This window comes from Stegodyphus dumicola, chromosome X1, assembly GCF_044657685.1.
Source record: "Stegodyphus dumicola isolate Sdum_Otavi_A_Nest chromosome X1, ASM4465768v1".
Taxonomy (NCBI): Eukaryota; Metazoa; Arthropoda; class Arachnida; order Araneae; family Eresidae; genus Stegodyphus; species Stegodyphus dumicola.
In genome coordinates this window covers 14,677,599-14,690,375 of record NC_140780.1, presented here as the reverse complement: position 1 = coordinate 14,690,375, position 12,777 = coordinate 14,677,599, and the positions used below count along the sequence as shown (strand labels likewise).

The window sequence follows — 12,777 nt, the reverse complement described above, 5'->3', positions numbered from 1 at the left end:
TTGTTAAAAGACAGAGAGAACATTTTTATTATTTTCAACTTAGATATCCATCTGAAAACTAATTTTTCACTGCAAAGGTTCCGACATATCAAAAGAAAGGCATGTAAAGTGACTGGTCATTGGAGGCATGGAACCGGTTTCTTATGCTAAAGTGGCATCTTTAGCATAAGAAATTTAATTCCAAGTAATTTTTAATAAAATATTCTCAAGGCAGTGCTTTTATGTTTAAATTTGCTTTTTTAGAGCATGTTTAGTTTGCTTACTTTGTGAAGCATCCTCCTTTTAAAAATTTCTACAGTTAAAGATCTAGATTATCAACTGTTGAAAGCAGTTTTAATGTTAAAAACTAATCAATAATTTCGCGTATTTTGATATTAATAAAAGGATGATAAATGTGCAAGATAAGACATTATAATTTTATAATAATGTTAACTTGGTTAGGTGGCAAACTGTTTTTCATTTTATTTAAACGAATAGAAAGGCCTACTTTTCACATTTGATAACACTTTTCCTTGCTGGCAAGGTAGATATCGTCTGCGACACATTAAACAAAATGGTTTCCTCTTTTACTGTGTAAATTTTATCCCTCTAATCATGTGCATTCATTACATACCAGAAAACACGCATTTCCAGTAGCTAAAATCCATAACTTTTGCTTAAATTCCTTTAAGATTACCGATATCATAAGGTTATGATAAATAATAATGTATGAAATTCTTTAACTTTTCTCTCGACGTGTTTGAGTTATTGTAGCCAGAATTGTAACCAGAAGAGCTAGCATACGTGCACATACACGCCTAAACACATTAAAAAGACCCAGCGATGGCCATATCATGCATAAGACTTTTAATGTTTTAAAATTTCCTTTTTTATTCTTTAGGAACACTGAGAAGTTTTGAATAATTTCCTATGTTTCGAAAACTTCCATTGGTGTAATTCTCTTGCTTAATTTTTATATTCGGAAATAATTTTGATTCCCAGAATCAAGCTGTGATTAATTTATGAATGTAGGTGTTTATTTTTATTTACATTCTTTACATGAAAATAACAAGTAGTGTCTTAGAAAAGTCAGAGGGTAAGATATTAATAACGGGGTGAAGGTGACTTCAGTTTTTGCAAGGTAATAAAGTACGCAAGAAGTTCCTCACATACCTTAACATTAATTAATATATTTTGTATAAAATAATGAATAAATGAACAAAAAAATCCAACTTTCGTGGGTATTTAAACCTTCATCAAATCTTGTTAATATTTTTTGGAATAAAATCATTTTGATTGTAACGAAAAAATGGATATAAAGAACCTTGATTGCCAGACTGGTTTTTAACTTTCAAAATATTCCAGTCCAATATATGATAGTAAAAACTAATTGTGCGCTCTCTGGGGTTCGTGAGTGAAATGGAAATATTTTTTATGGTACTTGTTTTTCTTTTCCGTGTAACCTGATATTATTTCTACATCAGGTAAAATTTCGATATTTTAATAATTTAATATAATTAAGATTGGTAAATACTCTTTCGAATATGCGTATATAATAGTTACCCTTGTTTTATACTAACAATGCACGATATTTCGCGTAAAAGATTAAAGTGAACCATGGTATTACCAGATAATGTAATTTTAATGAAAAAATGCATTTATTTCATAATTGTATCAAACTTCCATTCAATTTTTAATGCAGTTTAATAGTCCAAAATTAATTCATTCTAAATCAACAGTTTCCATTTAGAAAGTTAAAAAAAAAAAAAAACTAGGGAACATTGGATGGCTTGCTTATGCCCTTTAGATTGAGTTTGAATTATTCTTTGCAATTACATTTGAATGATGATTAAGTTCCATTTTATTTACTAATTCATAATAAGCAAGGGATTTAAGGATTCTTAATGGACTAAACGTTTAATTCGCGACTAAACTTTACCTGATGAAGAAATAATATCAGGTTGCACTGAATTAAATATTTAAATAGCACACATTATGCATTTCCACTCACCTAAAGCTAGTAAACTATTTATTATACTTAGATTTACCTTATACTAAAAACTGATTTGTACAGTACCTTAATTTCTTGCAGAGTAGTAAATGCGCATCACTGTGATTTATTAGTTATTTCTCTTCTTCCTTCTACAGTTAAATCAATTTGTGTGTGTGTGTGATTATGGCAAAGCTTCGAGGGCTATCTGCCTAAGAGGAGGGATGCCTTCGTGAAGGACTTTCTAAGGGAAACTGGCTCGTATACACGTTACACATGGGGAAAACCACGAAAACGCCCATGCAGCCAGCCCGTTCACGGGATTCGAACCTCGGACCGAACTACCAGTGTTCAGCGACTTTACCGCTCGGCCGCTGGTGGGCCTAAATCAATTTGTGTAGACTGAATAGTGCGGTCGATTTTAATAAAATGATTAATGTTACCTTCGAGTTCCGAATAATCTCCGTCAGACATCTAAAGAGTATAATATATCAAGTTTCTGTTGTTTATTTAAAGTTTCAAAGAAATATTAATATTATACTTCGTCGAGTCGGTTGTTTCGAAAGCGAAATGTCCATAAGCTTTGTATGCATAAAATAAGTGCGGGGTAATGAGCTCAACGTAACGCGAAGGCGTGTCGGCGCAATTAGGCTGTAGGTTTAATTCAGTAAAGTAAGGCAGAAAAAGATGTCACCAAGAACAGCACTTTAGTTAAAAGAATTCAAGGCTAACGTAATAAGACAAATAAAATACGCCACTTATCCTCCCACACAGGAAATTGGGAGTCTTCGTCATTCACAAAAATATTCCTCGCTCTATTTCCTGCCCTCGATTCATGCATCATATTTTTCGCCTTCCGAAAGGCCAAGAATTCAGATATTGTGGAAAAGTGTTTATTCCTATTTTTTTCATCGTCCCTGTATATTTAAATGATCCTTATCAGCGTCACTCAATGTCTGGTGACTGCCATGATGAGTGAATCAATCATACAGCCATAAATTTTGAAGGCGCATTATTCTTCTTTTGAGAGAATAAAGAACTTCTTAAATATACCATATCTTTATGAAGCACTTCCAAAGTCAACTTACGTGTACTGAATTTTCTTCATTGTTTCGGAATATTGCATTCACTTATTAAACAGATTCAAGGAAACCGGATTCAACAAAAATGACATGAAAAAATGCGTTGCTTGCTTTCTTTACACATATGAAGTAATTTATTTTAAAGCTGACATGTACATAAAATCCAGTTTTTACATATTTTTCTCTGTTCTCATTCCATATTATCTAGATCAATTTCATTTTTGAATTTCTATCACATGATGATTTAATATTGATTTGGCTTATTATAAATACAATCGGTATTTATTAATATTTAAGTGTTGAAATAATTTTAATTTATCAAAAATAATGAAACTATATACTTGTGTGCGGTCTTAAAAATTCATCTTTTCGGAAGACAAAAAAATGTATTTTGCTTTCTTTCCTCTTGTACTTTGTAAAGTCTGAGGAAATAGTCAGTTTAGGTTTATGGCAGCAGAAGAAAGCTATTCAAATAATAAAAAAAAGGCATAAAAACTGTAATTTAAAAAAGATATCACCTTAGGATTTCCTTTAAGTTAAAATGTCCCCTTACTGATTGCTTGAATTCTTAATGCAACTTTACAATAATTAAAAATATAACTTCGAGGGAAAATTTTGAAATGCTATAGAAGCAGTCCTCTTGTTAAAAAAATGTCACTATTAGCCTAATTTACACACACTGAAGATAAAAATACAATTCCTGATATGTTATTTAGCAAGGTCTTACCAGATGTAGGATTACATTTTTTTCCGCTTATTTATTCTTTTCTTGCTCTTATTGAAACCTACAAGTTTATCATGTTTCTCCTGGAAGTGTCCTTTGTTATTATTAACATAGTGTCATTAGGCATTTTAATTAAGAATTTTATTGCATTTTTGCTCTTTTAAGTTCACTTAATAAGCAAATGATAAAATACATTGCAAGAACTCATGCAAATTTGTATTCTGTTTATAATTATATGAAATGTCAAGTTTGAAGCATGTTGGTAATCAAAATGTCGAGAGTTTTCTCAATAAAAGCTTTCAAAATAAAAGTCAGATATACTTCAAATTAAAAAAAAAAAAAAAACGCAGGGTGTTCTTTATAATTATTCAGTACTATAGACATCTCAAAATGGCAGATTATTCAGCATATTAGTTTACATGGTAATTGTATAAAGTTTTATATTAAATAACTGTTACTTAATTTAATAATTTATTTAAATTATTTCGATCAAGCTTAACTATCCAGCTGTGCCATTGCTTCAAAAACGATTCATTTCGCTCCTTAAAAGACGCAAATTAACATCGCGAAGTAATGTTATTATTATTATTATTATTATATTGACTGTACTATTAATTCGAATTCGCTACAGAGAATCTGTTAGTTATACCCTGCTGTGCGTCATGTTTTAAATCAGTATTTGCGAAAAAACTATCGTTATGTAATTATAATCTAACTCGCAACAATTAATTCAACTTTGTATATTTAAACTAACTTGAAAAGAACAGATGAGTATGTACCTATAACGAGGCGGCGTGTTTCAGTGTGTGTGTGTGATTATGGCAAAGCCTCGAGGGCTATCTGCCTAAGGGGAGGGATGCCTTCGTGGAGGACTTTCTAAGGGAAACTGGCTCGTATACACGTTAAACATGAGGAAAACCACGAAAACGCCCATGCAGCCAGCCCGTTCGCGGGATTGAACCTCGGACTGAACTACCAGTGTTCAGCGACTTTACCGCTCGGCCGCTGGTGGGCACCGTGTTTCAGTGATAATTTGTTCCTTTTGTATTGAAACTTCTAAAAGGTCAATAATAAATTGTAATTGGTGCATTTTAGTCACATTATGTTGTGATGGTCTCTGATAAATTTCTCTAATATTTCGCATTTTGCCTGTGTTATTCTAAAGTGAAATTTACATTGCATTTTGTCTAAAAGGCATATGCTCACTAAAGACAACGTAAATTTGGAGTGATATCAAAGTTGTGTATGAAATATATATAAAATGTTCCTTTGCGTCAGAGTCCAAACTCTAACAACATGCAAAAGATATACATTCGAATTTGGTCATTTCAACAGATAAAAATACACGTTTTTTTAAATATATAAGCTTTATTCTAAATAGTAGGCTTCTGGAAATCACCGAAAATTTAAATATCGACTAATAAGAAAAATTATGGATTTTGTTAACTGAATAAAATTTTGTACAGAAATTCACAAAATAATGCAGAAATTCAAAAAATAGCACTGGCTTTCATTACTCAGGACTATCTCCTAGAAAATGGAAGAATATTAATACGAATCAAAGTGTATAATTTAAGTAAAGTTGTAGAGACGTTAGGTAGTTTTGGAAGCGGGCAAGATAAAAAATTAGCAACGCCTTCGCCGGGAATCGAACCACGGACCTCTCAATTACGCGCCGAGCGTGCAGACCACTACACCACGTAGGCTCGCTAAGAAGGCGGGAGAAATACCTTATAAAGTTGTAGGCACTAAAAATTATTGCTCGTTCTTGATTTGATTTGGAGATGTGTACCGATAAAATTAAAAGCATTTTAAAATAAAATTGGGAATTTTAATTTCTTTTACTACCTATTGTATAGATAGAACTAAGGAGATCCAATTAGTATATTTATATAGTAAAATATAAGAACTTGACAAAATATGACTAATAATCACACTTCAGATATTTTAAAAAATACTCCTTTTTTATTTAAAATTTTTTCCTTCAAGAGCTAATTAAAGAAATACACACATAAAAAATATTTCGAAAAATAAATCCTTCAGAGGATACTCATTTTTTTTTTCTTAATGGTAAGCAGAATGTTTAATAAGTCGGAAAAGAGCTAGATTAACTAACATGCAAGATAGCTAGTTTTATTATTTCAATGTAGGATATTAAAAAAGGTCTGCCCTTCAAGCTGTTTATTGCTTTTACTGAACAAGTAAATCTTTTAAAGAGCAAGATCAACAAAAAACGGTATGTAAATGTTCCACTAAGGCTAGTTCTCTATTTTATATGAGTAATTTAAAGAAAAAAAAACGGATCTCAAAAATGCGTTTATTATCTCTTTCAATCTATCTTGATCCAAAGAACAAACGTAACTGAAATAATATGCAAACAAGCTTATCATTCATTAAAAAAAAACTGGTCACATTATTTGAATGAATGCGTAATAAGATGGAATATCATTGAAAATCCAAGTGCTTTATATCAGAAGAACATCATTGCAAGTAACTGCTTAAAGCACACTGCTAAATTAGCTTATACCTGAATGAATGGCACACTTGCAGGCTCCAACGTCGGCTAAATTGTTGAATGAATGTTCTGTGAGTTCTCTGACGACGGAATTGACTCTTATTTGCGCCGACCTTCGTCTCGTGTCATTTCTCTTCATCGATGGTTCTCTTCCTGTCGACCACACAATCATTAAATCTCATTCAATAGTCTTCTTTTTTCCTTGAGCTGCAGTAACTTTAAGTCCTTCGGCCTGGAGGACTAGATAATTGCTGGCTCAAGTATCAATATGACCTCTTTCAACACTGAAAGGAAATCTGACAGATTTGAGCATTGTATTATCCTACTTCTTTCAGATATTCCTTTTCATAAATGTAATTTTTAATTCACTTACTATAATAACTGAAGGAAGTTTCTGAAACAGACGTGATTTTGTTTGAATTTTTATTAACTTTAATTTTTATTATGGTTTTGCAGAATCAAGTAATTTTTCCATTTAATTATTACATTTTCAGATTTCCAGCTTCACACATCAGTTACTGAAGCTTAAGATTTCGTTTCGCTTCATCTGTGATCTATGTACTATATTTTACGGCTATTTGTGTAAACAATCATGATAATATATATGTAATTAGTGAAAAGGGAGGCCTCGGGATTTTAATTAAGTGAAAAGATAAAAAAGAAAAAAAGAAGAAGTTCACTGTCATAAATGTGCTTCTTCTGTTATAAATGCCATTTTACTCTAAAAACTTCCGCAAAAAGAGCGCGTGATGTAAAACAGTGCAGTGACACTCTTATTACGCTGCATAATTAATACAAATCCGTTATATTCGCAGCACCTGAGCATAAATTTTGGATAAGTTAAAATTCTCGAGAGTGATTGTCATATACTAAGGCCATATTTAAAATAAATTTACATCATTCTGAGTAAGCGATAATGTTAAGAAGAGCGGTGTGAAGAAAGAAAGGTTAAATAGTGAAAATGTTTTATTCCATTATTTGAAGTATGCTTTTGATTTTATACTAAACTTATTTTTGTTTTTCGTAGAATTTACAGATAACGAAATCAGTACCATATGTCCAGATATACGAATCGGGGAAGATGACCTTCCAGGTAATTTAATTTATTTAATACATAATTAATTTTAATACGGAAAAGTAATGTGCTTTTTTAGTTTTTAATAAAACAACATCAATAGTTTTTCAAAATATAAGCTTATAAAAAAGGGATCAATTTTCTTAACTTTTATTTTAAAATGGAAAATTTATGTTTTAAATTTGCCTTCGCGAAATAAAACTAAGTTCTGTTTCAAAGAAATATTTTTTAATATCTAAGTAGTATTTCATCCTCTGAATATCATTGTAATGACATGAGTTTTAAAATCGTAGACAATGTTTTAATATAAATTCCAAGTAAAATTCAATTTCTTAATCTTTGATTTTAAGCGGAAGTACTGCATTTCTTGCACTAGAAGTGCATCATAATTCACTTTCCCAGAAACTAACACACACTTTCCAAATTTCAGATAATTTCTTTCGTATTTTATTTAGGGTTTGATCTCATTAGAAAATTCCGATTGGACGACCCAGAGACTGCATTCCCTGGGGTCAAGGTAGTGCGAGGCTCTAATCGTATGCAAAAGGCCTATCGATTGTCGAAGCGAGCAAATCTAACCCTCCCGACCAGGTAATCATTCATCTACTTTCTTTTGCTGTTCTCGTTTTATGATTCGGTTTCAGACAGTTGTGTAGAGAGAGTGCCCTTCAGGCAAGCAAAATAACCCGCTTACATTAGGCATTAAAAATATTCATTGCTCCAGACCGTTTTAGTTAACTGTTGTGTAACAAACTCATTTAATTTTCGTTAGCTTAAATTTCCTCTAGGTATTTACTTGAGAAATTGTTATAAATCAAACAATTCATTGGAATTTAAAATACTTTTTTTTCTTCGCCTGCGCATGGTTTGAGATTTCGCTTTCTGATTCTTCTAAAATGAAAGAAGAGATAGTGCATCCAAAATATAGTGTTAAAACTGATTGTTCGTTTTCTAAGTTCCTAGTTTGCTTAATTGATGTGAAGTGATTAAATGCCAATTACTGCTAACGATTATTATTTTACTTAATGTATTTCGGAAAGGTCACAATTGCATCTTTCCCATGCTGTTTAAAATAAATTTAATGATAAAGCATACATTTCTTACATGAATACACCTAAAGCAAGAGATTCATTATGAAGTTGCTTCAAAGAAAGTGTTTTTTGACTAGATAATTTGTTACGAAAATATGCTCGGAGATTACCTACTTTAGAGCCACTTCCTCTCTGAGGCTTCGAAAACTTAGTTCCTCCGAATTTGTTAACAGAGCCTCCTTATCCTTGCAACTATGTTCTTCGACTTAGGGATCTACTAAAGGCCGAGTGGTTCAGACCGCTGAATATTGGTAGTTTGACCTGGTTTGGGTTCTATCCCATGCAAACGGACAAGTTACATGATTGGATTTATGAGTTTTTTTCGTGTGTAATGTAAATACAAGCGAGTTTCTTTCAGAAAGTTTTCCAGGAAGGCATCCCTCCTCTTAAGAAGATAGGCGTCGGGATTTTGCCATATTCATATTATAAAGTATTTCTCTCGCCTTCTTCGCATGCCTTCGTGGTGTAGTGGTCAGCACGCTTCACGCGTATTCGAGAGGTTCGTGGCAAGGGCATTGCTCATTTTTCACGTCTCCTGCTTCGAAATAACCTAATGTCTCTACAGTATAACCGATCCTTTGATTAAGATGCTTTCTTACTGAACATGCTCTGAAAATTTTAGGCATTTATTGCACTTACGTTGCATCGAATTATTAATTAAAACTCATCGTATAGTAAGAAAAGAGAATGGTAGTGACTAAACACTTCTCAAAATATTTTAAGCGCAGATTCCTGCCATGACAAAAGCCTCTTTCTATATATATATATATATATATATGTGTGTGTGTGGTAGAATATTATATATATAAAACATATATATGTTGTTGCGTTCCTACGGGTTCGGGGATTTGGAATGATTAACAACAACACTTGATGAAGATTGAGTGAGGGAGTGAGTGAGAATTTATTGGCGCAAAACCAAAGATGATTAAAATGCTCCAAACACAGGATGGGATGATTACAAATGATCTTGATGAAGAATGAAAACATGATTTGTTAGCCAGTACTACTCAAGACAGCTCTAAAAACACGTTTACATTCGTCGAGAAACTACAACAAACACGTTGAAACAATCAGCATCACAACCTTCAGGCTATCAGGTTTTAACGTTGAAGACAGCTTCACGGCAAAGCACTAGAATATAGCTGCCGACTCGGCTCGGTCATTCTCGGAATTAAACGTACTCTCGAGGCTCTCCACGTTACAACTCGCGATGCAGTCGACAAGACACACGATAGCCTCAACGATTCACACTCTCGATGCACTAACTCGCGATACACTGACGATACTCAATGGAGTTATAACTCGACGATGAGCTTCGATATACTCTCGCGATGCACTCGACGACCAACTCGATACTAGACTGCAAAACTGTTGACAGCCCGCGTATTCTGAGCCAACCGGTAAGAATTCGTTCTAGAATGTCTCCATCCGTCTGTGGCATATCGCCAATCTTGTCGCCAAATCTGGCAACCCTGCCTTCCCTTGCCATTTTCTGGCAACCCTAAAACCGCCTTGCGGGGAAGCTGTCTTACCGCGGCATTTCATAACAGTATATATATGAACATATGTGTGTGTTGTATATACACATACATATATGGTAGAATTTTAGGCTGATAGTCTACATCCTGCATTCCTTGAAATCAGAAAGAAGACTGCATATTACCTGGAAAGTATTATTATATGTGAAGAGTCCACTTACATGATTAGGTACGATTCTTGTAAACATACGTGATTGTAACAGTCAAATGACTATTTACATGTGTATTTCAGAAATGTTTTAGCAACCAACGTTTTCAAAATGTTGCCAAAACTTATTACCCACTCAGCTCTTGCGACCTCTCCCCCCGCCAGTATTTCTAAGCTTTCACTGTGGATGGTATCACATAACGTTGGAAAACTGCATTTTAGAAGTTATGTCATCTCTAAAGACTTCTTAATAACTGATGGCGTTTGAGGCGGTGAACAGTTATACTGCTAACCCCTTACTCTCTAAAAACCTTATTTTATTCTAACCAATTACTTTTAGTTTGACTTTCCTTTCCCTCCTGACTTCAGTTGCCTGCCAGAATGTAAATTTTAATGACATAGTATGCAAAATCGAAGTGAAGTAGTATTTAAGCTGCGTTTCAAGAGTTCGTGAGGGCAGTAGCGGAGTTAGTTCCGAGTTTATGCTGCTTGTTTGAAATAGCTCTGTATTTGGTATTAGCCACCCAGTTTATATTGATATTGTAGACTTAGTTTTGCTGTGTGCATCCTGTTTAGTGGTTTAGATAAATAAAGAGCTAGTCATTTAGCCATTTCAATTTATTGTGATTTTACATTTTTATTTTCTGTTCAATTTATTAGCCACAAGTGGTGGTGAATTGTGAGCATCGAGTGAACGCATCTATTACGTTAGTTCAAATAAAAAGGTTATTTAAAACTTCTTCTGTAGTATTTGTTCTTCAAGACATAGCGATAATTCACTGCGTAGTCTTTTCGCGTACGGTCTACTGTGAATGCTCCCGAAAAGAGCACAAAGACTCCACAACGTTACAATGACTTGAAAACATTGAAAAATTACCAGCAATCATTACTCTTATTCACTTATAGCATTAACTCATTTACCTATGCCCGCATGAAAACAAGGTCGCTATGTAAGAATTAAAGAGATTCTTCCTATGTGGCCTTTTGGTGTATAGGGTGAATACATCTAGCTAGCGTCTGGAAAATTCAGATTCAGTTCTCGGTGAGGATGCAGTTGCATTTCCAAGATTAACTTTTTTCATAAATCCTAACTGCTCTACAACTATTAAGTACAGAAAAATTCGCCATTGAAACTGACTGATAAAAGTGAATGAAAATTAATAATCTACAAATATTAACAGATATTTATTATTTGAAATTATATATGTGTTAAATCAATATCCTACATTATTAAATGAAGATGAATATGTATTAGTTGTGATCATTTTGAGATAATAATTTTCTTTTAGGTAATAAATTGTTCTGTACTTCACCTTGCTGTAATTAAACTAGAGTTGGTTAATTATATAGCTCGTAATATTCAGGCCTTAACTACCTATGTAGCAGGTGATCTTCGCGAGGGATGTTTGTAAAGCAAACTGAATTACGTTGACGTTACACATCTGAAGAAACAAGATCATAAACAAATCTCGCAAACGTTAGGAATCGAACTTAAATAACAGCGACATTTTTTCATCATCTTTAGCCTCCCAGCTATTTGTTATTAAGTTCACGCCATCAAACATGCATTTATACTCTTTTCATTGCATTTGGCCAAACTTACTATAGAATGTGTTATTTTAAAAATAATTGAGTTGTTAATCTTCTTACTTAAAAAAGCATATGTTTGTCAGTAACACGTATTTCCATTAAATAAGCTTATATAATGAATTCTAATTTCTAGATAGAACTTGTTTGCATCAGCTAGATAGTTGTTAGAATGCAGTTAATTGGAAAGAATTTGACATTAGAAACGTCTTTATTGAAAGCTTTCCAAAATGCTTGGATTTTGACACTACACTGCGTTGCATTACCATGCGTTCATCATTTATGTAACTTGCTAGATGCTGTCATTGTGCGAAATTTAGGATCCTAAGGATATCTTTTATGTCGCTTTTAAATTATCAGGATGCTGTTTTTCGGGATCACCGAACAGATTTGAATTATCTTTCAAATTTTAATTCTTTTTTAAACAAACTGAGAGATTTAAAAGCATTAAATACAATTGCTAAAAATTTAATTCTTTATTTTATTTAAAGTACTGTATCTAATTCATACAATTTAAAAGTATTTTGTTTATAATATATTTTATTGATAATTATGAACTTTTTCACTATTATCGTTATATGTAAAAGGTGCTTCATATCAAGTACCTCGGTAGGGGATCATTCTTTCCCCTAAGATATCTTATCTTATTACGATCTTATTACGTGTACAAACAGTCCGATAAAGTACATTTACACACAACTTTATTCCGTAGCAAATTTTACATATACCGGGTGATCAAAAAGTCAGTATAAATTTGAAAACTTAATAAATCACGGAATAATGTAGATAGAGAGGTAAAAATTGACACACATACTTAGAATGACATGGGGTTTTATTAGAACCAAAAAAGAATACTGTTATCGGGCCTTTTTTCTTCGAGGAAATGCGTGATTCTGGTTTTGTAACTGCTACCGTGACGGGTGAGAGGTACGCCGATATGTTTGTTACAGAATCGCATCGTCCCCAGCCTGGCTGATAAACACCTGCTGCACGATTTTTATGCAGGATAGCGCTCCACCCCTTATTGCTAGACGCGTGAAAGATC

At 33.0% G+C, this 12,777-nt stretch overlaps 1 protein-coding gene and 1 long non-coding RNA gene across 3 annotated transcripts in view; one reads left to right on the top strand and one right to left on the bottom strand.

The window, feature by feature from the left end:
* LOC118197295 (uncharacterized) overlaps window positions 1-12,777 on the top strand; it is a 307,554-nt gene that overhangs the window by 171,032 nt on the left and 123,745 nt on the right. For both annotated transcript variants that reach the window (XM_085806934.1, XM_085806935.1), the window contains exons 3-4: window positions 7,318-7,383; window positions 7,821-7,956. In XM_085806934.1, the coding sequence (XP_085663060.1) occupies window positions 7,318-7,383; window positions 7,821-7,956 (202 nt within the window). The remainder of the gene's footprint in view (window positions 1-7,317; window positions 7,384-7,820; window positions 7,957-12,777) is intronic.
* LOC146993091 (uncharacterized) overlaps window positions 1-12,777 on the bottom strand; it is a 31,507-nt gene that overhangs the window by 17,507 nt on the left and 1,223 nt on the right. The window lies entirely within an intron of this gene.